Genomic DNA, 25,051 nt, shown 5'->3' on the forward strand with positions numbered 1-25,051 from the left:
GTGGAGTTAGTATATGAGAAACCAATGGGAGACTTCAAAGAGGTGAAGGAGGAAAAGGAAAATGTTGGTCCTCCCCCTCGGAGCAAAGGGGATGCGACCACTAAATGCAATGGTCGGGTCCAGGACTGGGAAAAAATATATTTGCAGAACACATTTTGGGGACAGCTTTGGAAATCCGAGTATGAGCCCTATGTGAGACAATGTTCTATCAAAAGATCAAATTCCTTAAGAGTCATAATGGAGTTGTGGGTATAGGAGCAGGGTCTCTCAACTTCGGTGTGGTTGAGGTTTTAGATAGATAATTATTTCCGGTGGAGGCTGAGCTGTTGTAGGTGTTTAGCAGCATCCCCGGTCTCTACCCACTGGATGCTGGCAGCACACCCTACGTCTTGTCTTGAGACATGCCTCAGGAATGTCTCCAGATGTTGTCAAATATCTCTTTGGTCAGGGAGGGGCTGAAATCACTCTTGGTAAGACCCCATGGAATGGAGGAGAATATTTTTGTTCTAAGGAAAAAGGTACTGGAGCATTTAGGGCAGAATTTTAGGGCATCTGTAATTTACTTGTAAATGGTTTAGCAAAACAAATGTATAGTATGGAGAAAGTGAACATGGCAAATATGAATCGGTCAATAGGTGTAAAGGGAACATGGACATTCATTGTATGTGTTATTGAGGTATAGCTGGCACACAGGGTTATTAGTTTCAGGTGGACAGCGTAGTGGTTCCATAATTCTGTACATGGCTCAGTGTTCACCATGGGAAGTGGAGTTACCATCTGTCACCTCACAAGGCTGTTACATGATTATGGGCTATATTCCCTTTACATCCCCGTGACTTATTTATTTTATAACTGGAAGTGTGTACCTTTTAACCTCTGTCACCTGTTTTATTCATTCTCCCTGTACCACCACCCACCCACACACACCCTGCAACCGCATGTTCTTTGAATTTATGAGACTGTTTCTATTGGTTGTTTTGTTCATTTGTTTTTGAGATTCCACATAGAGGTGAAACCATATAAGTCTTTCTCTGACGTATTTTGTTTAGCATTTACCCTCTATGTCCATTTGTCCTGAATGGCAAGATTTCATTGTTTGTGGCTGAGTAATATTCCACTGTCTGTATGTACCACATCTTCTTTATCCATTCATCTTTTGGCGGGTTCTTAGGTTGCTTTCCTATCTTGGCTATTGTGAATAATGCTGCAGTAAACATAGGGGTGCATTTTTCTTTCCAAATTAGTATTTTGTATGTTTTTTGAGGAAATACTCAACATTAAAATTACTAAATCATATGGTATTTCTATTTTTAATTTTTTAAGGAACCTCCATAGTGGCTGCAGCAACTTACATTCCCACCAACAGTGCACGAACATTCTTTTTTCTCTACCCCCTTGCTCATGCTTATTATTTCTTATCTTTTTGGTATTAGTTAACCATCCTGACTGGTGTGAGGTAGTATCTCATTGTTGTTTTGATTTGCATTTCCTTATGATGAGTGATGTTGAGCATCTTTCCATGTATCTGTTAGCCATCCATGAATCTCCTTTGGAAAAATGTCTATTCAGATTTTCTGCCTCTTTTTTTTCATTGAAATATTTGGGGTTATTTGGTGTTGAGTTGTATGAGTTCTTTATATAAAGGGCTATTAGCCCTTTATCAGTTACATTATTTGCAAATATCGTCTCCCATTTGGTAGGTTGCCTTTACATTTCATTGATTGTTTCTTTCACTGTGCAAAAGCATTTTAGTTTGATGTTGTTTCTCAGTAGTTTGTTTTTGCTTTTGTCTCCCTTGTGTGAGGAGACAGATCCAGAAAAAAAGTTGCTAAGGTTTATGTCTAAGAGATTACTACCTATATTTGCTTCTAGGAGTTTTATAGTTTCAGATCTTACATCTAAGTATTGAATTGATTTTGAGTTCATATTTTTTAAGGTGTAGGAAAGTGACCCAGTTTCATTCTTTAGTGTATTGCTGTCCAGTTTTCCCAACATCATTTATTGAAGGGATGGTCTTTTCCCCATTGCATGTCCTTGCCTCCTTTGCCATAGATTAATTGACCTTATGTGTGTGTGGATTTATTTCTGGGCTATTTATTCTGTTCTGTTGATCTCTGTATCTATTTTTGTGCTATCCCATATTGTTTTGATTACTATAGCTTTGTAGTGTTGCTTGAAATCTTGGATTGTGATACCTGTAGCTTTGTTCTTCTTAAGATTGCTTCAGCTATTCAGGGTCTTTTGTGGTTCTATACAAATTTTAAAATTGTTCTATTTCTGTGAAAAATGCTATTGTGATTTTAAAAGGAATTGCATCGAATATTTGGATTGCTTTGAGGAGTATAGACATTTTGACAATATTCTTCCAGTCTGTGAGCACGGCATATCTTTTCATTTATTTATATAGTCTTCAGGTTTTCTTCATCAGTGTCATAGTTTAATTGAGTCCTTCATTGGATTTTATTATTAGGTATTTTATTCTTTCTATTCTTGATGGGATTTTTAAATTTTTTCTTATTAACATTCTAAAATACAATACTTTTCTGTATATTATATATCTTGCAACTTTACTGGATTAATATACTCTAATAGTTTTTTGGTGGGGTCCTTAGAGTTTTCTATATATAATATCATGTCATCTGCAAACGGTGACAGGTTTACTTTTTCCTTACCAGTTTAGATGTCTTTTCTTTCCTGTGTGATTGCTGTGGCTGGGATTTCCAGTACTATGTGGAATAAAAGTGGCAAGAAGTGGACATTATTGTCTTGTTCCCAATCTTAGAGGAAAGCTTTTAGTTTAACAATGAGTATGATGTTAGCTGTGGGTTTGTCGTATATAGCCTCTCTTATGTCGTATATAGCCCTCTCTTATGTTGAAGTATGTTCCCTCTAAACCCATATTTAGTTTTTATCATGAATGGATGTTAAATTTTGTCAAGTGCCCTTTCTGTATCAATTGAGATGAATCATATAATTTTTGTTCTCCATTTTGTTAATGTGGTATATCACATTAATTTGTGGATATTATGCATCCCTGGAATAAATCATACTTGATTGTGGTAAAAGATCCTTTTAATGTGTTAAAAGGATCATTGAAAATGATTGGCCAAAATTTTGTTGAGGATTTTTGTAACTGTGTTCATCGGAGATATTGGTCTGTACTGTTTTTGTTTTTTGTAGTGTCTTTGTCTGGTTTTGCTATTGGGATAATGCTGGCCTCATAGGATGACTTTGGAAGTTTTCCTTTTTCTTGTATTAATAGTTTGGCAAGGATAGGTATTAAACATTTGGTAAAATTAAGCCGTGAATCCATCTGGTCCTGCACATCTGTTTCCTGGGAGTTTTTCCCATTACCAATTTCACTTAATTACTAGTAATCGGTCTGTTCAGAGTTTCTATTTTTTCCTGATTTAGTCTTAGAAGATTGTATGCTTCTAGAAATTTACCTGTTTCTTTTAGCTTGTTCACTTTGTTGGCATATAAGTTTTTCGTGGTAGTCTCTTGTAATCCTTCATAGTTCTGTGGTGTTGATTGTTACATCTCTTTCATTTCTCATTTTGAGACCTTTTTTGTTAATGAGTCTGGCTAAAAGTTCATTAATATTTGTCTTTTTAGAGAACCAATTCTTATTTTCATTTAACTTCTCTATTGTATTTTTAGTGTATTTTATTTCTACTCAAATATTTTCTATTTTTTTTCCTTCTGACTGGACTTTTTTTTTTTTTTTTTGCTTGTTCCTTTAGGTGTACATTTAGACTGTGGGTTTGAGATTTTTCTTGTTTCTAGAAGTAGGCCAGCATTGCTATAAACTTCCCTCTTGGAACTGCTTTTGCTGCATCCCAAAGATTTTGAGCTATTGTTTCCATTTTTATTTGTTTCCAGCTGTTTTTCAATGTCCTTCTGGAGTTTTTTTGATGCCTCATTGATTTCTCAGTAGCATGTTGTTTAGCCTCCACATGTTTGTGCTTTTCCCAGTTTTTTGCTTGTAATTGATTTCTAGTTTCATACCGTTGTGGTCAGAAAAGATGCTTAACACATTTAAATCTCCTTAAGTTTATTGCAACTTGTTTTGTGGCCTAACATGGGATCTCTTTTGGGGATTGTTCCATCATTGCTTTCTTTTAGCTTCTCTTTAGCTTTGAAAAGTCTCAAAGTAAGTTAATATTAAAAAGCTTACAAAAGAGAACCCATAGATTCACGTGCAGGTGAGGTGAAGAACTCAAAACATGGTTAAAAGAGAAAATTGAGAAAGTCTCCCAGATACAGAGCAAAGAGAAATTTAAGACAGAAGATGCCTGAATCTGCCACATATTAGCTGTGTGACTTTGGGAAAGTCTCTTCACCTCTGTGGATTCCATTTCTTTGCCTAGAAATACTTCTAGGATAAAACATGATTTTATTATAAACCAAAAAAAAAAAAAGTAATAAAACTAGAGAATAAGATCAGAATGTTAAAAAAAAAAAAAGATCAGAATGTTAAACATCAGAATAATATTCTAGAAAGATGGGACAAGAAGGAGGCTGAAATCATTAAAAAATTACTTCAAGAGCTTCTTGGAACTGAATTTCCAAATGAAAAGTATATTTAGGTCTTCAAAATGGATGAAAAGGGCCTCACTAAGGCTTATCATTGTGAACTTGTCCCTGGTGTTTAGAAAAATGTCTAAAAGTTTCCTAATGAAGAAGAAAGAGGTCACGTACAAAGGACCGAGACCAGAGCAGCTTCAGACTTGTTGCCAGCAGCACTGACTGCTAGAAGGCTGCAGAGGAATGCCTTGGAAATCCTGAAAGAGAGTTAATCTGGCCTGGAAATCTCTATCCTACGGAGCTCCTAATCAATTTTGAAGGCAGAATAAAGACATTTTCAGACATGCAGGGTCTCTTCCGTATCTCTGTTTCAGTGGATTTGCACACACACACTCTGAACTCAGGCCGTGTCTTATGAAGTGTACGTTTCAGGGGTCATGGCTATATCCTTAGACTGTTGCAGTCTGTGGCTGTGTGGATCCGGAACAGGCAGTGCTGTTGCAGAATCTGAGGATCCAGGGTGTAAGGATGACACGGAGGAAAACACAGGCCATGGTGTGTTTGTATAAATACATCATAGTAAAATAAAAATTTGAGGCTGTGGCAGCCAGGGCAGGCTCTCCAGGTTCTGAGCAGTATCTTGACATGAATTAGGAGCAGTAATTAGGCTGGCACAAGTCAGTATGGGAGAGAGGGTCATCACAGGGAGAAGGGTGATGGTTTCCCGTGAGCCCCTGTGACTGTCTCCGAGTGTGCACAGCTCACTAGACAGACCCCACTTCTCACGGCCAAATAAATGAAAATAGCAGTGTTCAGGGGGCCCGTGACCTGCCTGGCTCTGACCTTGAGCAGCCGACTGCTTGCAGGTGTCTGTGACCCACAGCCTGAGGCTGACACGAGAGCGAGGAGGGCATGGGGCCCCTGGCGCTTCCGAGAGAGGGGCGGCTGATGGGTGGAGCTGCTTTAGGACTGGACTGCCTGTGCTTGCACACCTGGCCCTGAGACTCCCCGTTGCTGAGCTGGGATGTGACAGTGTCATATAAGCAGGAGTCTTGGAGTCCCTGTTTTGCAGCAAAGTGCACCCAGGCTTCCAGCGTCTGAGGATCTGGCCCACTCCCTTGGACCTTCCTCAGGCTCTCGGCCTTTCTGAACTTGCATTTCTCATCTGTAGAGTGGGAATGATATTGATTTAGATATCTCCAGATTTCAGAGACATGCTGAAACGTTGCCCCGCACATCACATTTGCCAAGCCCTAGTGAAGAGAGGGGATCATGGGATCATTTATAAGAACAATAGACACTTGACAGGGAACAGAAGCTTTGGGAGACATGCCTTGCCTGGTTCCATAGCATGCTAGAGTGAGTAGAGAGGGTACCCGGGGGATCTCTGGCTTCCATCTAGGGGTCAGTGCCCCCGCTGTGGGGGCTGCAGGCCTGCCTTGCCACATTCGCCCCTCAGGTACCCTCTGTAGTCACTTATCAAATACCCTGAGTGCAGGTGTTCGGAGGCTCTGTGATAGTTATTCTTTCTCTCGTCCTTTTGTATATCCGAAAAATTCACCACTAAGAACAAGGAGGGGGAAGATCTGTCTCCATACCCAGTGGACTTTTAGGATGGGGACAGGGAACTCTGGAAAGAACACCCTTCACTTAGCACTATGTTTGTACCTGTTTAACCATGTTTATTTAGCATTTTCTTATTTGTAAAAAATATTTCCTTATGGGAGTGTCTGGGTGGCTCAGTTGGCTAAATGTCTGCCTTCAATTCAAGTCATGATCTCGGGTGCTGGTATCAAGCCCCGCATTGGGCTCCCTGCTCAGCGGGGAGCCTGCTTTTACCCTCTGTTTGTTCCTCCCCCTGCTCATGCCCTCTCTCAAAAAAAAAAATAAAATCTTTAAAAAAAATTTCATCATGGAAAATTTCAAAAATATAGAGATAATAGTATAACCCCTAATGTATCCCATCACTCAGATTCATGGCCAGTCCAGGAGGTTTTATCAGTACCCCTACCTTTCCTCTTCCTTTTTTTTTTTTTTTTTAAGATTTTTTTTTAATTTTTTTTTTAATTTTTATTTATTTATGACAGTCACACACAGAGAGAGAGAGAGGCAGAGACACAGGCAGAGGGAGAAGCAGGCTCCATGCACCGGGAGCCCGATGTGGGATTCGATCCCGGGTCTCCAGAATCGCGCCCTAGGCCAAAGGCAGGCGCCAAACTGCTGCGCCACCCAGGGATCCCTTTTTTTAAGATTTTATTTATTTATTCATGAGAGACACAGAGGGAGAGAGGCAGAGACACAGGCAGAGGGAGAAGCAGGCTCCATGCAGGGAGCCTGACATGGGACTCGATCCCCGGTCTCCAGGATCACTCCCTGGGCTGAAGGCAGCACTAAACTGCTGAGTTACCTGGGCTACCCTCACCTCTTCCTATAGGATTATTTTGAAGCAAATTCCTTACATCATGTGAGATATCGTTCATAAATAATTCAGCACACATCTCTGAAAGATTTTTTAAAATGACATCACTGCTACTATTGCACCTGGGAAATGATCTGTTTTTATTCTTCGTTCAAACCAGACCTGGGAAAAAGAGGCCCCAGCCAAAAGGCAGAGAGAAGACCAGAAAGTTCATTGCTTCTGTTCTTTCCTGGGTGCGGGTCCTGGAGAGGGAGGAGTGGTTGCAGGGACAGTCAGAAGGGTCTTTGACCGTGTTTGACTTTGACCCCACCTTTCCTGACCCAGGGAGGGCCACTGTGCCACGGTGAGCTCAGGGCTTAACACCCAGAAGGCCAGAAGGAGTGCTGGTGTCAGCTGAGTCCCTCCTAGGGGAGGAGCGCCACACGCCATTCTCTTCCAGGGGGGCAGGTGGTGTGTGGTTCCTGTGGAACAGAGACGACGGAGGCTTGGAGGCTCCTCAGGCAGTGAGTAACCATCCAGGATCAAACCCACGACCATTTTGAAGGGCCTGAGTCTGTCACAGGTTTCTTGGACAGCAGCGTGAAATCACAAGCTAATCTCCGTAGACAGAGGTGGTTTTGTGCAGGTGGGCCTCCCATGCCCAGGGCTTCTCTCAAGGTTCATGCCAAGTCCCTTGTTCCCAGTTTGCAGAGAGCTCAGGCATTCCGGTGACAGATGTCTCCTGCAACAGTCCCCCAGTCCTGCCGTTTCTTCCTTGACTCTCTCCATTGCCAGCTCTGGCCATGTTTTCTCATTATGCTCAGCATCTGGGAGTTGAGTCAGAATTTTAAATTTGTGCTCTCAATATATAGAGCCTTAAAAAATAGGACATGCCAACATCCTATAAACCAGAGTTAGGGGACCTTTAAACATTGGATGCAGTGTTTCGCAATTTGCTGGCTTGCCCTATTTTTGTTAATAGATCTTTAATTCTCTTTAAACATTTGCTCCTGTCTTTTGGTTTTATTAAATTTTGAAATGCACATGTATTTTTTGAGTCCTGTGGGTAACAAAATGTCAACAGATTATAGAGTACATTTTTGTTGTTGTTGTTGTTGTTGTTGCCGGTCAGCCCGTAGAGTCCTAACAACCCAGATCTGATTAGAAATGAGGTTACAATCCCCCGGACCCTACCCTAGACCTTCTGAGAATAAGGCACGGTAATGAGGGAAATTAAACCAATGATGATGTTCTCCTCAAATAGTTACATTTTACCAAAGCCTGTTCTGGGAACTGGATTTGATAGGATGAAATGTACTCCAGCCTCCATCCTGCCATCAGTGTGCTGAGCACTAGAGTAAGGTACATTCATGTTTGATCAAGAGAGGGTTTGGGTGATGCTACTTTGAATCCCCGCGGGTGGCTGGCATTTTTTTTTTCTTCTTCTTCTTCTTTTTTTTTTTTTTTTATGTATTTATGATAGTCACAGAGAGAGAGAGAGAGGGGCAGAGACACAGGCAGAGGGAGAAGCAGGCTCCATGCACCTGGAGCCCGACGTGGGACTCGATCCCGGGTCTCCAGGATCGCACCCTGGGCCAAAGGCAGGCACCAAACAGCTGTGCCACCCAGGGATCCCCATTTTTTTTAAGTATTGAAGATGTGGCAAAATTGAAACCCCCATCCACTGCCAGTGGGAATCCCAAAGGAGGCAGCTGCTATGGAAAACAACTTGGGGGATTCTGAATAAGGTAAACTTCGAATTACCGTGTCACCCAGTACCTGCCCAATGGCATCGAAAACAAAGGCTCAGAGACCTGTACGAGGATGTTCCCAGGATGTATTTTCTCTGTCAAAGCCAGAGGTGGAAATGCTCACAGGCTGATGAACGGATGAAGAAACAGTGGTTTGTCCACACAGCAAAGCGTTCCTCAGCCGTAAGGAGGCACAGAGGAGATGCTGTCCCACGGAGAAGACTGGAAAATGTGGTGCCAAGTGAGAGAGGCCCCGTAGGGTAGGACTCCGTCATGTGGAGTTGTCCCTGATGGGCAACCCGTAGACCTCTAGACACTGTCAGCTGGTGGTTGTCGGAGGTTGTGAGGAGTAGCTGGTGAATAGGTAGGTGAGGAGTTTTATTTGGGAATGAGGAAACTGTTTTTGCAACTAGATGGGTAGGGGTGGCTGACAACCTTGTGAATGTGCTAAGTGCCAGCAAATCGTATGCTTTATTTTTATTATTTTTTTATTTTTAAAGTTTTGTTTATTCGTGAGACACACAGAGAGGCAGGAACACAGGCAGAGGGAGAAGCAGGCTCCCTGTGGGGACCTGATGGGGACTCGACCCCAGGACCCAAAGCCCAAGGCAGACACTCCACCACAGAGTCCCCAGGTGCCCCCGAATTGTGTGCTTTAGAACGGTGAACTTTCTGTTCTGTGTTTCACGTTATTTGAAGAGAGTGAGACGGTTTGTGTCCTTATAATGTACTTACTATTGTTTACTTGGCATGAGGCCAAGTAAGAAGGTCAGAGGGGATTTTTTTTAAATTTATTAATGAGAGACAGAGAGAGAGAGAGAGAGGCAGAGAAGCAGGCTCCATGCAGGGAGCCCGACGTGGGACTCATCCGGGGTGTCCAGGATCGCGCCCTGGGCTGCAGGCGGCGCTAACCCGCTGAGCCCCCCGCTGAGCCACCCGGGCTGCCCAGAGGGGATGTTTAAGGGCAGTGGTTCCAGCTGCTGTTTGGAGCCCTGCGGGAGACAATGGGCTCTGCGGGGCGGGGGGCTCAGGTCCTGCCCTCTGCAAGCTGCGTGGTCAGGTAGGTTCGCGCCCTCCCTCGGGCCCTCCGCAGTTACCCTCCTGTGCAGCCTGGAGCTCGGTAGTGCCCGCCCGCAGGGGCCCAGAGGACACGGAGCCTGGGTCGGCCCGGAGCCGGCTCGAGCGCAGGCTCGGGTTTTCTCTTGTGCAGAACGGGATGGCCGGGCCGGGACTTCTGCCGCAGGCGACAGCTCGACAGCTCGCTGGCGGCAGGTCCTCGGGCTGGGACCTGGGGTCCGGGGTGGCGAAGCCGCGACCGCCGGCCGCTCCCACCCGCCCCGGGACTCCCCCAGCCCCGGGGCCTCCCCCGCCTCTGCGCGGCCGCGCAGGAACCCCCGGCTGAGTCTGCCGCGCGCATCGCGCATCCGCATCCGCATCCGCATCCGCATCCGCATCCGCATGGGGCCGCGCGGGGCTGCGGGGCTGCGGGGCTGCGGGGCTGCGGGGCTGCGGGGCGTGTCCTGAGCGGCCAGAGCCCCCTCCCCGGCCGGCCCGGGGGCGCGCTCCTGGCCGGGTGGGTGCTGGGTCGGCGCCCGGGGGACCCAGTTGGAGGGGGAGGCCGCACCCCCGCGCTGCTGCCGGCTGAGCTCCGCCGTGGGCTCGTGGGCGCAGCCCCACCGCTCGGAGCACGGGGCGGCTGCGGCGGGAGGCCTGCCCCGGGCGGACCCGCGGACCCCCGGACCCCCGGACCCCCCGGCGGACCCTGCTCCGCGGCCTCCCGGAGACGTGGGCGGGGCGGCAGGGCGGGCCGTTGGGCGACAGGCAGCAGGTGCCGCCGCAGCCGGTTTGCCCCGGGAAGGGCAGAGGGAGGGCATGTGCGGTCAACCCCGGGTGTCCAGCTCCAGGCAGGGGGGGTCCTACAAGTAGGACACCGAGGGAGGAGGTTCCAGTGTGACCTGCTGCAGGCCGGCTAGGGGGATCCACCTCAAGGGTTGGGTGGACCTGCCGCCTGGTGTCCCTCTAGCCCCCCACCCCTCCCCTGGCATGGCCCTGGGCCCCCCCCCCCCGTCCCCATCCCCCCTCCCCCCATTCCCCCCTGCCACCCTGCCACCCAGTCCCCCACCCCTGTCACCACCACCACCACCATGCCCCCTCCCTGTCCCCGGCATCCCCCCACCCCGCCGGCCCCTGTCCCTGTCCCCACCCTCCCACTGCCCCATCCCCCATCCCTGTCACCCCTCTCTTCATCCCTGTCCCCCCATCCCCCCACCCCTTCCCCGTCCCCATCCCTGGCACTCCCTGCCCCGATGCCCTGTCCCTGTTATATGAGACTCTTCCACGTTGTTGTGGGGCGTTGATTTTTTCCCTTTGCTCTGTCACATTCCGTGGACCAGTAGATACAGGACTGGCTGGTCGTCCGTTCCCGGTCTGCGGGCACTTAGGGGGTGTGGAGCCAACTGGACGGTGCTGCGGAGAGTCTGAGCGCCGCCTTGGGGGACCCAGGCCTTCACCTTGGTGCCTGCAGCGGGGTAGGACGCTGTGCCCACCACGCCCCCAGCATCGTTCAGCCGGTGGTTGCCAGTCCAGCCGCGTGGCCTCCGGGAGCAGCGGGGGGTCCTTGTTCCTTCGCATCCTCACCTCCTGAGGTCCCTCCGGGCCCCCGAAGACGGCCGGCCCTGAGCGGGACCTGAGCTGACCTCAGAGTTGTTCGCTGCTCTGCCAAGTGAGGCGTCTTTGTCTGGTTTTCTATTAGTTTCTTTTCCTGATTTGTATCTGGGCAAGTCCTTTTGTCAGATATGGACTGTATCCCATTTTCACCCTTTCTGCTGTGTTTTGGGTGGAAGTTTTTAATTTTAGCAAGTTGCAGTGATGATGGCAGTGAAGTCAGGTCTTTACTGAAAGCGAAGTGGAGTGGCCTCTTGGAGGGACGACGCCTGGTCCCGTGGCTACTGTGGTGTTTAAGGGACTGGAATGTTCTCTGGTTTCATGAGTGCAGAAGGGAAACCGTGGATGTTGAGTCTGAGAACTGCTGTTTGGCAGGCCCCCGGTTCAGGGTCTGTACAGGGGGGCTGCCAGCCCGGCCTCTTGGGGTGTCCATGTTGTGCTCAAGATTGCGAATCTGAGAAACCACCAGGGAGCTGACACCGATGCAAGCACATGAGGGTTTATTTACAAGCTCGAGCTTGGGTCCAAATATACTCCACACAGCGGAGCAGGGGCTTGGACCCCGAAGTGGGTTACGGCTGGGTTTTTTATGGGCTGTCTAGGGGATTTTCAGAAGGGGTGGAGGAATTTTTTTTTTCCCAATATGGGGGCAAGGGTGGGGGAGTTTATTAAGATCTGATATGGGATTCCCTGCCGAGGACATTCTGCAGCAGTTTTTCCTATAAAGTTCAGCTCTTATTCACAGGGGCCTAAGATGGCTGTACTTGTGCTAATGCTAAACTTGAGGTGGGATGGCCTTAATTTTCTCGGCCTTCACAGTCCACAGGGCCCAGGTTGCTCACGTGGGCGAGAGAGCTCCAAAGAGGGATGTGAGTGCTGTTCTGGGAGGTTCTGCTCAGAGCCTGAAGGCAGAGGGGAGGCCCCAGAGCGGCCAGGGCACAGGGGGTCTGGGGGGCTGCTGGAATCCTCGAGGAGGGGCATCTGGCCTGAGCCTGGGTCAGGCTGGGAACACCTCACGTCTCCCCACCTCTTCCCATCCATGCCTGTCAGCCCTTGGCTGGTGGCAGAGAACCGCAGAGGGAGGACAGGGCTGGCTAGCATGCCACATGGGCCATCTTGGTGCTGCTCAGTGATGGGTGGTTTCATCCCCCCCCCAACCAGCGGTCAGGCTGGAAGCCCATGTTCCCCACTTCCCACCACCTCCCCCACACATGCTCTGTGCCAACCACACTGACCTTCCCGTTCCAGGAGCACTTTGCCCATGCCAGCAGCTGAATGTCACTTGCCCGGCCCGCACGTGCTCTGGCCCCTCAGCTCTCCACTCACCCCCACACACACCATATGGTGGCCTCCTTCCCACCCTACCTTTGCCCACCTGTGTATTCCCTGAAGATCCCCCTGAAGCTGGGTTCCGTGGCTACTGGGGTCGGGCTCCCCCTTGGTCCTGCCAGCAAATGCTGGAGGCCACGAACCTTACCCTGTGTGCCAGAGATTGTCCCTGGCCCGTGATGGGGGCTCACAGACCCTGAAGGCAGGGGACACAAGAAGGTGGGGCCTCTGCAGCTGAAGGCGGAACACGTTGGCAGTGATGGAGCTCAGAGTGGGTTCCAGGGTCCGAGGAAGGAGCACCGTACCTCCCACCGCTGCCCTCTGTCCTCATTCACCACAGGTCTGGGAGGGGAATTTTCAGCTCCAGGGGCCAGGCATTTTCCTGGGAAGTGGCCGACTGTGCCTACTTATCCTTCCTCAGTTCTGGGCCTTGGCCAGGGACGGAGGACAGGGACCAGCATTGGTCACATCTCCAGGCCCCAGGCAGAAATTGGCCCAAGAAGGCTGCTTTCTGTACCCCATCCCCCTGCTTCCCCAAGCCTCATGCTGCCATAAAGGCCTCAGTCCTCTGAGGGGCCAGGGCAGGACAGGTGTCCTTGGCGAAGTGACATTGAAGGGTCTGGGCAGACGCTGCCCGCACCCCAGTTCCAGTATCTGCAGTTTTGTTTTTGGCTCCCACCTGGCACCAGTGGTGCTTCTCTGGACTAGTCAGAGCAGGAGATGCTGCTTTTCTAGAAGTGTGGGTTGCTGTGGTGCACATGGGTCCCAAAAGGAGCTTATGGCTTCTGCCCAGGGTCGCGCAGCACCTGGAAAGTGGCCTGCAGGCCGGGCTGGGTGTGGAGGCCTGATGGGCAGAACAGAGGAATTTCTGGGGGCATCAGGGGCTCCGGGTGCTGCCTCTGGTGAGCTGGGCACTGGGATGCGAGAGAGGTGGCTCTGCTGAGCGTCGTGTCTTTTGTGGAGAATGGGGCTGTTTCTTTCTCTGGGGCCTGTTGTGAGAGTTCTGTCAAAACCAGCAGCACTACCTGGGGGACTCAGGGGTCCGGCATCTGCCTTCAGTTCAGGTTGTGATCCTGGGGTCCTGGGATCAAGTCTGGCATCAGGCTCCCTCAGGGAACCTGCTTCTCCCTCTGCCTGTGTCTCTCTGCCTCTCTCTGTGTCTCTTGAACAAATAGATAAAATCTTTAAAACAAAAACAACAGCGCTGTGATGGATGAAGCCAGGGGTGGGTGGCCTCACAAGGAAGATGGCAGAGACGCCCACTGAGCCCCAGAACATGCTTTGATGGGCACATGAAGAATTTTCAGTTGGCTCATCCAGTGCACTTAAGTTCTTCGATTATTTTGTGATGTAATTTTGCTTTGTTTTTACCCTTTTAGGCTAGTGACCCTCAGCCAGGCCTGCATATTAGAATCATCTGGGGAGCTTTTATTTTATTTTTAAAAGGTTTTATTTATTTATTAGGGAGAGAGACTGAGATAGTAACAGAGAGGATGAATAGGGAGGGGAGGGAGAAGCAGACCCTTCACTGACCCGGGAGCCCAACACAGGGCTCCATCCCAGGACCCAGCATCGTGACCTGAGCCAAAGGCAGATGCTTAACCCACTGAGCCACTCAGGTGCTCTACCTTGGGAGCTTTTAAAAACATAAACTAAAAAAAGAATGCCCAGGTGACTTCCCCCAATATTATAATGTACTCATTTGGGGTGTGGCCCAGGCACCCAGATTTTTAAATGTCCCCAACTGATTCTGAGGCCAATAGCCCCTGTGTCAGGCAGCCACCTACTGTATCGTTCACCACCTCTCAGGAATCCATACGAAACCCAGGACAGGTTATTTGAAAATGCACATAAGTTCTTAAGAAAAAAATTTTTTTGGTCTTCTTGCATCACTTTAGACCTACCATCTGGTCTATTATTTGAAGTGTATCGATCAGCTCCCTAGTAAAAATCTCCACCGATTTTGAGTGCTCAAAACCCCTTCCTGCTTCAGGGCCTTCACACTCACTGTTGTCTCACACGCCTCCTGGGTCTGGGTATGGCAGGACCCTCAGACTCTATTTAGGGCCTGGCTTAAATGTCACCTCCAAGAAGTCTTCTCAGACTTTGTGGACTCGAGTTGCCCTCTCTCCAGTTGCACCCCATCCTATCACCCTTCACAGCCAGGGCTGCTGTGATTACCCTGGCTGCTTTGTGTGTACACATGAGCCCTTGAGGGTCTCATGCTGCCTTCCTGCTGGGTCCCCAGGCCTGGCACGCAGGAAGCACCCACTGAATGCTTCCTGAACATAAATGGGATTGAATGTGCATCTTCAGCATTTGCAAGCCCCTCGAGGAGAGGCCTGAGGACTATGCCCCTTTCAGGCCTCTTCCAGTGCCTAGTCCCGGGTAGAGGCCCGGGGGTGTGGGGGGCTGGTGTATAAAGTCTGCCCATCAACCTATTAAATAGGTAAGCGTCTCAGTAGACCAAGCTATCTTAGGAGTTGCTCTAGGTTGTGTTCAGGAAAGGAGACAGGAGTTAGATTACCCAAACTGCCATGCATGATTTTACCTTGGGGTTGTGTAAATACTCTATAATGGTATGTGAGGAGGTCGGCCAAAAGTTGAGTGGCAAGCTCTGGGTTGAAGGATGGCCAGCGGTTTCATTTTCTTCTTTATGGTGACTTGATGGTTTGAAAAATTTTTACAGTGAACACATTTTTCTGTAACTGGAAATGATAACTTTTAAAGGGGATATTTAGATTTTTCAATGCTTCTGGCACAGTGGTTTAAATACTCTGGCTTGCTATAGACAGAGAGAGAGGGAGGTGGATGGATGGATGGATGGATGGATGGAAGGATAGAAGGACGGATGGATGGGTGGATGGACAGATGGACGGATGGATGGAGAAATGGAGGGAGGCAGGGATGGATGGACATGTGGGTGGATGGATGGATGGATAGATGGATGGATGGATAGATGGATAGGTGGATGGATGGGTGGGTAGATGGATAGATGGGTGGATGGATGGATGGGTAGATGGATGGATAGACAGGTAGATGGCTGGCTGGCTGGCTGGCTGGCTGGCTGGCTGGCTGGATAGATGGATAGGTGGATGGATGGACAGATGGATGGATGGATGGATAGATGTATGGATAGACGGGTGGATGGCTGGCTGGCTGGCTGGATAGATGGATAGGTGGGTGGATGGATGGATGGATGGATGGATGGATGGATGGATGGATGGATAGATGGATGGATAGACGGGTGGATGGCTGGCTGGCTGGCTGGATAGATGGATGGATGGATGGGTGGATAGATGGATGGATGGATGGGTGGATAGATGGATGGATGGATAGATGGATGGATGGAAAGATGAATGGACGGATGGATGGACAAAGGGATGGATGGATGGAGGGATGGATGGATAATGTACATAAAGAAGACCATCTTCTGGCTCTGCAGCCTGCCAGCCAGCACTGTACAAGCTGCTAGCTCCAACTTAGGCACATGGAGTCCTCTGAACCATCTGTTACCACCATCGAGGTGCCGGGCGAGGCTCTCCTAGGGTCACTATCTCAGTTACCCTTTCATCCCCCAAACCACCTTTGAGGTAGTGGGAGGGAGCAGAGGGAAGGGAAGCAGAGCATAACTTGCCTCTGTTGTTGTCATAGGTATGGGACGCAGGTCAGGCTCCCTCCTCAGGAGCTTGGGCACCGACCCTACACCCTACAGGGAAACAAAGGAATAAGTCCTGCAAAGTCAGTTCTAGAGTGGTTCTTAGAGAACCCTGTGCCCTGCAAGGGCCCCCCGGGGGAGGTTCTCCTGGCTGTGACTGCGAGGGCCCTGCCTTGGGCGCTCTGCTCTCTAGTGGCAGACTTGGGAAGTGCGTTTCTTCCAGGCACCGAGCCTCCTGGGGAGGGGCAGGGAGGATGGGGGAGGAGCCCGGGGTTCCCTCAGAAAGTCACTCAGTGGCACTGAGAGGCCAGGGGTTGAGGTTGCTCAGCCTGGTTTTGTGACACTCTGAGCAGACCCGGGCCCTCCCCACCGTGGCCCCCCTCCGCTGCGGTCGCCTCTTCTCCTTCCCTCCCTCCCACGTCCTAACCCCAGCAGGTAGGTCCTGTTGCTCTCGCCTGTAAAGACCCTGCGGGGCCTCGTGGCAGGGACAGACCTCACCTGGACGCTGGACGGATGACACACCCTGTCCCCCCACCCCCATCCCGCTTGCTGGCCTCATTTTGTGACTTTGTGCCCCTCTCCTGTTCACCTCTTGCATCCATGGGGGTGGGGGTAGGCACGAAGGGAAGTGGGACCTGGTTAGGGAAGGGGCAGCTGCCCAGGGGCCGGCATGTGGCCCAGAGGTGGGGGTGTGGGAGACTGCGAGCGCTGGGCCTTCCCAGAGTGCCCTCCTCCTGCAGACACCCACCCACCTGCACAGCCTTTGGGCACCGCCGGGTCACCCCTCCTCGGCAGCACTGCCCGGCGGCGCTCCAGGCAGCGGGCCCTGCCTTCTCCCCTCTGGTGACCACTCTGCTGACATCGCTGCCACCGGCCGCAGGGGTCATGACTGTGACCGTGCTCTTGCGTTTCCGCCTGGTCTCCCTTCTCCTGCCTCCCCTGAGCACCCCCAGGGCACCTGCCACATGGGCTGTGGGAAGCGCTCCCATTCCCCTACCCGGCACCGTAAGGGGAGTGCGAGGAGGAGGCCCACCCGGATGACCTGTGACCCCAGGCTCCGGGTGCTCGCACCCGCACCCGCTGCCTCTGGGCCCCAGTGGAGCCGCCCCTGCACCAACTGCGGACAGCAGGACAGCAGGACAGCAGGCCGAGCGGCTGTGAGGTGTGAGCACGCTCGGGAACCAAGCACTTGTGACTGGGGCTGGACTCCAGCGAGGTGGGAACCCGGAACGCGGAGCCGCTTGGGCATGGTGAGCATTTCTGTCAGGCTCGCCCAGGGGGTGGTTTTTTCTGCCCCCCGAATGAGCATGACCTATGCCCTGCGCTTCCTCGGAAGAGCCTTTGGGGGAAAGTAATGCTGGAAATTCTTCGGGCAGAGGTTTTAGCATCTCTTCTGCGATCGCAATTCGCTCCGTATTTCAGGGCTGCATTTCTCAAGACCGAAGGGAGGCTTGTACACTACAGCATGATCGTGTGACTTCATTATTTTTTTCAGGGAAATTTAATGGAGGAGGCCGTTTTCAGCTCGATTCTGATTTTTAAAAACATTGTCAGCATGTGTGGACGGCAGTAGACGTGAACCTGCCGGCTGGCCGGGGTGGCAGGTGTCTGTTCCTCCCCCTGGGCTCATGAGCCGTTCGTGGGCTTGGTTACCGAGCGTCCCATCAGCAGGATGCAACAGCAACAGGACATCAGGCATCTGCTCGGCACGGCTGCGTCCCCCAGCCCCTGCATGATGCCTGAGCCCAGCTCCACCTGAGCCATGTCACAGGAACTCTGAGAGATCGCCGGTGGTGGGGCTCGCTGATGGCAGCCGAATTCCAGCTCTTGCTGGCGACAGCTGTGTGATTTCATGACTTAGCCCATCTGAGCTCCGACCCCCACCCGCGGGACAGCATAGCTGGCACAGCTCCTAAGCACCCAGATGTTGTGAGCAGTGCCTGACAAACTGTAAGTGCTTAATAAGTACAGGCGCCGCTGCTCTGCTCAGGTTACTCCTTGACTGCTCCTGCCTGGTGATGACTGTGCCTCAGCTCCTAGCCTCTCAGCCAGGACCCTTCCAGCTCCCAGGTGCTGTGTCTCATACCCAAATTGTTCCTGTCCCCAGACTAGGGCGCCGAGCCCAACAGGAGGGACGTGGTCAGTCACGCAGCCCCATTTAGATGTCCGTCCAGGCCCCTAAGGATGGTCGGCTCCCAAGGCTCCTCAGTGCAGACATGGGCCCTGGTCGCAGGTTCCAGGTGAGCGGACACCAGATGCTCTGGGTGTGGGTCTGTCTCCTGATGAGGCCAAGCTGGGGGGTCTCAAGGGCGGTGCCTGCCCATCCCTTGTGTCCTCTGCCCAGCCCTCTGTGATCTCCTTGAACTCGATGTACGGGAGATGGGAGGGGGCTGGGCATCCGCCTCTGCTGTAGGACAGGTGATCAGTTGTGGAGGTGGAGTTTCCAGGAGTGTGGGCTCTGGGTGCTCAGATCCCATCCCCCCATGGCTTCAGGGCAGCCACTCATGTGCCGAGGGTGCTGGGCCCTGCACAGATTTGGGGGCCCTGGCATTTAACAGACCTATGGGATCCTTCAGAAGGAGAAATTTCAGACTAACTTCTCAGAAGCTTGAGAGTAGGTGTGTTTCTCAAACTAGTTCCCACTTTCCCCTCCGTAGGTGTTTCTAGCCCAGTGGAAGGCATGTTTCGGGAGGCAGGGTGGCCACCTAGGGGATGCTGTGCATAGACTAGTTGTGGAAACAGCAGGAACTGGTGTTGGGAGGGGACAGGCCTGGCCTCAACTCACTGTGCAGCTTAACTGAATGGGCGTAAAACCCTTAATGTGTCTGCCCTATGCAATTCCCTGAGTGCCTAAACCCAGCAGGGCACATGGGGTGAACCACAAGCAAGAAAGGCCATGCCCCCAGCGTCTACTTGCTTGGGGGGCAAGGAAGCATTTAGCACAAAGCCCTCAAATGACACAGGATACCTGCTGCTAACCAGAATTCATATTACTGCAAGCCAGCCTCATTCCCCCTGTCACCCTGCCTCAAGAAAGAGAGTTAAATCAACAAAAGTCCAGAAGGATGCCCCCAATGGGCCCCAACGTGGCCCATTGTACTAAGGGGTTTGTTTGACACTTTCCTAAATTCAGAGAGACAGGGAGCGGAATGGTGGTGGCTCGGGGCCAGGGTCATGGGGCCGGGGTCGGGGTGCTGGGGTTGGGGGGCCGGGGTCGGGGGGCCAGGATCAGGGCGCTGGGGTGAGGGAGTCAGGGTGAAGGAGCCCGGGTCAGGACACCACGGTCAGGAGGCTGAGGTCAGGGAGCCAGGGTCGGGGGACCAGGGTCAGGGCGCCAGGGTGAGGGAGCTGGGGTTGGGGCAGCGTGGTCAGGGGTCTGGGGTGAGGGAGCTGGGGTCAGGGTGCCAGGGTCAGGCAGCTGGGGTCAGGGCGCTGTGGTCGGGGGTCCGAGGTCAGGGGGCTGGAGTCAGGGGGCCAGGGTCAGGGCGCTGGGGTGAGGGGGCTGGGGTGAGGGTGCTGGGATCAGGGGGGCCGGGGTTTATCATACACAGGTTACATGAGCAGAACTAGGATTCAGATGCGAATGCTTTGCCAGTCCCTGGCCTGGGCTGCCAGCCAGTGAGACAGCCTTGAGCCCCCGTCTAGTCCTTGTGTTGGGGAATATATCTAAGATAACACTCGCCACTTGGACCATTTTTAAGCATACAGTTTGGTGGTTGAGAAATTCACCAGCACCACTGTCCATCCCAGAACTGGCATCCCAGACGGAAACTACTCACTCCCCAGCCCCCTGACCCCAGCCCCTGACCTCAGCCCCCAGCCACCGCCGTTCTGCTTCCTGTCTCTCTGAATTTGGCTCTCTAGGGTACCTCGTGGAAGTGGAATGAAAGTATCTGTGTCTTTCAGATGTGCTGATGTCAGTGTGGTGCCCCAAGGTTCGCCTTGGGTGTCAGTATGTCATCCCTTCTCCAAGCTGAATGACCTGCCTCTAGTGTGTGCCATGTTGGGTTCTCCCCTTCGTTCGTAGGTGGATCCCTGGGGGGGGGGGCGGGCTTCCACCTCTCAGCTCCTGGGAACCCTGCAGCCTTGGACACGGTGGACATGGGCACTCTCTGTTTCCTTGGGTGTCCGCCCAGATGTGGAATTCCTGGGTCAGGTGGGAAGCACATGGTTAACTTTGGGAGGAGCTGCCATATTGGTCGACCGTGTGGACAGTGCACCCCTTTATTGCCCACCCCTGAGGGGGGCACACTCAGCCCGTCATCCTGCACCATTGTCCTCTTGGTTGCCTGATGAAGCTGTCAGAGAGCTCAGGAGGACTTGTGTGTGTGACACTTAGGTCTAGAGATGTCCCCGTCATAAGAGATGGGCTTCCCCTGGACTCACTAGTGTGGCCTGTGGTCCTGCAGCTGCCAGCGCCCAGGCAGAGTACCCAGCTCTGTCCTCTTGGGTTCTTCGAAGCTTCTGATGGCCAACTTTCTTTGCATTGGGAGGAGGCCAACTGGCATGGATAGGGTACACCTGTCCTTAGGGTGGGCTTTGGCTGGCGGTCCAGGTTACCTCTCCCTCGGACAATTGTAGGCAGGGGTGTGCTGTCTCCCATCCCTTCCCACTGCCGAGGAAGAGGGTATACCAGAGGTGTCCTCTTCTGTCTGCTCGTGGGAGGGCAGGGACCAATTCCAAGTGATGCTTCCAGAGCTCTCATTGTTCACCTTGCGGGATGTCAAGGCTGCCAATGTGCTTCAGACCCAAACTGGGGCCCAGGAGACCTCCCTGCCTGCCCCTGGTCAGTCTCCATGTGAGTGGGCGGTGTCTCTGGGCGCCGGAAGACTCTATCCAGATTTTGTATTGAGTTTGCTTTGAAAAGGCAACTTAGCTCTGCACACTAGAGCATTTAAGGTAGAAATCCCGTGCCAACTGGGAGCTTCTTCACAGTAAACTGGCTGGGGAGATGGGGAGGCGGTGGGCTGGCGGGGGTAGGAGGTGGGACCCCAGGGCCCTGAGGAGGAGCCAGTGGCTGCTGAGGCGGATGCTGGCTACATGAGCACTCCTGTGCCGTTCTCCCCATTCCTATGTTTGCGTGACGTTTCCCAGAGTAAAAGTTAAGAAACATCCAGCCTTCCTCTCCACCCTGCTCCTGGAGGAAAACCTTCCTTGGGCACTCTTCATGGTTGAACGTGTCCCCTGCGTTCTCTAAATGTCCAACAGGCATGCAGTGGGTACTGGGACTCCCATTTTATGGGCACATGGAGGTGCTTTGACATTTCACCAGGTAAGGGGCTTAGCTGGGACCTGAACCAGGTCTGGGTCCCAGAGTGTTGCACTTACTCGAAGGGAGATCCCAGCCCTGCCTCGCCAGCTGGGAGTCTGCACAGCTTGGGCCAGGGCTCAGCCACTGGAAACTCAGCGCCCCAGGGGACCCCTGGCCCTCGCCCTCTGCTCAGCCTTCCCCCACTCCTATCCCCACAAAGTGGGGCCTGGGAGGACCTGGAGCTTGGCCTGCAGAAGGGCAGAAGGGGTGAAGACTTAGCCCAGCCCCTCAGCTACTGACCTCCCACAAGCCTTCATGTCCTACTCATTAGCACACCTTGCTGCTTGCTCCTCCCCTCACCCTGGGGCTCCTGCTTCCCTGCCATCGTGCAGTCCTAAGCACCCTCTGCGACTTGTCTGTGGGGTTTCTTTTACACCCTCTTGAGCTCTGCTGGTCCATGGCCAGCTGGTCCCTCTGCAGGGGTATTTTGGTGTTTGATTCCCTCCTGTCTCCTTTGCAGTCTCATGTCACCTGTGCCACCCTGGGGCCCGCGTCTCCCCAGCCAGGTGTCTCCGCTGCTGTCCCCACTGGTCTCCAGGTCCCCACTGGTCTCCAGGCCTTGATTGGCAGTGCGGAGGGAGGGGACGGGGGGGGGGCTCCCCGCCCCTGCAAAGGGAGCGCATGTCCCTTGGCCCTGCTGATGTGTGCCCGCACCACTTTGCCCCCTCCTGGAGAGGAGAGGACATGGTGCAGTCAAACAGAGCCTGATTCCTGGCCTCCCGCTTGGAATCATCAGCTTGTCAGCCCTCCTTACGTTGAGGGTATTTTTATTTTATTTTATTATTTTTTTTAATAAATTTATTTTTTATTGGTGTTCAACTTACCAACATACAGAATAACACCTAGTGCTCATCCCGTCAAGTGCCCCCCTCAGTGACCATCACCCATTCACCCCCAGCCCCGCCCTCCTCCCCTCCCACCACCCCTAGTTCGTTTCCCAGAGTTAGGAGTCTTTATGTTCTGTCTCCCTTTCTGATATTTCCCACACATTTCTTCTCCCTTCCCTTCTATTCCCTTTCACTATTATTTATATTCCCCAAATGAATGAGAACATATAAGTTTGTCCTTCTCTGATTGACTTACTTCACTCAGCATAATACCCTCCAGTTCCATCCACATTGAAGCAAATGGTGGGTATTTGTCGTTTCTAATGGCTGAGTAATATTCCATTGTATACATAAACCACATCTTCTTTTTTTTTTTTTTTTTTAATTTATTTTTTTATTGGTGTTCAATTTACTAACATACAGAATAACACCCAGTGCCCGTCACCCATTCACTCCCACCCCCCGCCCTCCTCCCCTTCTACCACCCCTAGTTCGTTTCCCAGAGTTAGCAGTCTTTATGTTCTGTCTCCCTTTCTGATATTTCCCACACATTTCTTCTCCCTTCCCTTATTTTCCCTTTCACTATTATTTATATTCCCCAAATGAATGAGAACATATAATGTTTGTCCTTCTCTGACTGACTTACTTCACTCAGCATAATACCCTCCAGTTCCATCCACGTTGAAGCAAATGGTGGGTATTTGTCATTTCTAATAGCTGAGTAATATTCCATTGTATACATAAACCACATCTTCTTTATCCATTCATCTTTCGTTGGACACCGAGGCTCCTTCCACAGTTTGGCTATCGTGGCCATTGCTGCTAGAAACATCGGGGTGCAGGTGTCCCGGCGTTTCATTGCATTTGTATCTTTGGGGTAAATCCCCAACAGTGCAATTGCTGGGTCGTAGGGCAGGTCTATTTTTAACTGTTTGAGGAACCTCCACACAGTTTTCCAGAGTGGCTGCACCAGTTCACATTCCCACCAACAGTGTAAGAGGGTTCCCTTTTCTCCGCATCCTCTCCAACATTTGTTGTTTCCTGCCTTGTTCATTTTCCCCATTCTCACTGGTGTGAGGTGGTATCTCATTGTAGTTTTCATTTGTATTTCCCTGATGGCAAGTGATGCAGAGCATTTTCTCATGTGCAGTGTTGGCCATGTCTATGTCTTCCTCTGTGAGATTTCTCTTCATGTCTTTTGCCCATTTCATGATTGGATTGTTTGTTTCTTTGGTGTTGAGTTTAATAAGTTCTTTATAGATCTTGGAAACTAGCCCTTTATCCGATATGTCATTTGCAAATATCTTCTCCCATTCTGTAGGTTGTCTTTGAGTTTTGTTGACTGTATCCTTTGCTGTGCAAAAGCTTCTTATCTTGATGAAGTCCCAATAGTTCATTTTTGCTTTTGTTTCTTTTGCCTTCGTGGATGTATCTTGCAAGAAGTTACTATGGCCGAGTTCAAAAAGGGTGTTGCCTGTGTTCTTCTCTAGGATTTTGATGGAATCTTGTCTCACATTTAGATCTTTCATCCATTTTGAGTTTATCTTTGTGTATGGTGAAAGAGAGTGGTCTAGTTTCATTCTTCTGCATGTGGATGTCCAATTTTCCCAGCACCATTTATTGAAGAGACTGTCTTTCTTCCAATGGATAGTCTTTCCTCCTTTATCGAATATTAGTTGCCCATAAAGTTCAGGGTCCACTTCTGGATTCTCTATTCTGTTCCACTGATCTATGTGTCTGTTTTTGTGCCAGTACCACACTGTCTTGATGACCACAGCTTTGTAGTACAACCTGAAATCTGGCATTGTGATGCCCCCAGATATGGTTTTCTTTTTTAAAATTCCCCTGGCTATTCGGGGTCTTTTCTGATTCCACACAAATCTTAAAATAATTTGTTCTAACTCTCTGAAGAAAGTCCATGGTATTTTGATAGGGATTGCATTAAACGTGTATATTGCCCTGGGTAACATTGACATTTTCACAATATTAATTCTGCCAATCCATGAGCATGGAATATTTTTCCATCTCTTTGTGTCTTCCTCAATTTCTTTCAGAAGTGTTCTATAGTTTTGAGGGTATAGATCCTTTACATCTTTGGTGAGGTTTATTCCTAGGTATCTTATGCTTTTGGGTGCAATTGTAAATGGGATTGACTCCTTAATTTCTCTTTCTTCAGTCTCATTGTTAGTGTATAGAAATGCCACTGACTTCTGGGCATTGATTTTGTATCCTGCCACGCTACCGAATTGCTGTATGAGTTCTAGCAATCTTGGGGTGGAGACTTTTGGGTTTTCTATGTACAGTATCATGTCATCGGCGAAGAGGGAGAGTTTGACTTCTTCTTTGCCAATTTGAATGCCTTTAATGTCTTTTTGTTGTCTGATTGCTGAGGCTAGGACTTCCAGTACTATGTTGAATAGCAGTGGTGAGAGTGGACATCCCTGTCTTGTTCCTGATCTTAGGGGAAAGGCTCCCAGTGCTTCCCCATTGAGAATGATATTTGCTGTGGGCTTTTCGTAGATGGCTTTTAAGATGTCGAGGAATGTTCCCTCTATCCCTACACTCTGAAGAGTTTTGATCAGGAAT

At 50.6% G+C, this 25,051-nt stretch overlaps 1 protein-coding gene across 3 annotated transcripts in view; it reads left to right on the forward strand.

Moving 5' to 3' along the window:
• SLC24A4 (solute carrier family 24 member 4) overlaps nt 1-25,051 on the forward strand; it is a 170,153-nt gene that overhangs the window by 40,039 nt on the left and 105,063 nt on the right. Inside the window, exon 1 of one of the 3 annotated variants that reach the window (XM_025467801.3) lies at nt 9,489-9,736. The exons of the other annotated variants lie outside the window; for them this stretch is intronic. Coding sequence (XP_025323586.1) covers nt 9,631-9,736 — 106 coding nt within the window. The 5' untranslated portion in view covers nt 9,489-9,630. Of the gene's footprint in view, nt 1-9,488; nt 9,737-25,051 lie in introns of those variants that run through there. 3 annotated transcript variants of the gene reach the window in all.

This window comes from Canis lupus, chromosome 8, assembly GCF_003254725.2.
Source record: "Canis lupus dingo isolate Sandy chromosome 8, ASM325472v2, whole genome shotgun sequence".
Taxonomy (NCBI): Eukaryota; Metazoa; Chordata; class Mammalia; order Carnivora; family Canidae; genus Canis; species Canis lupus.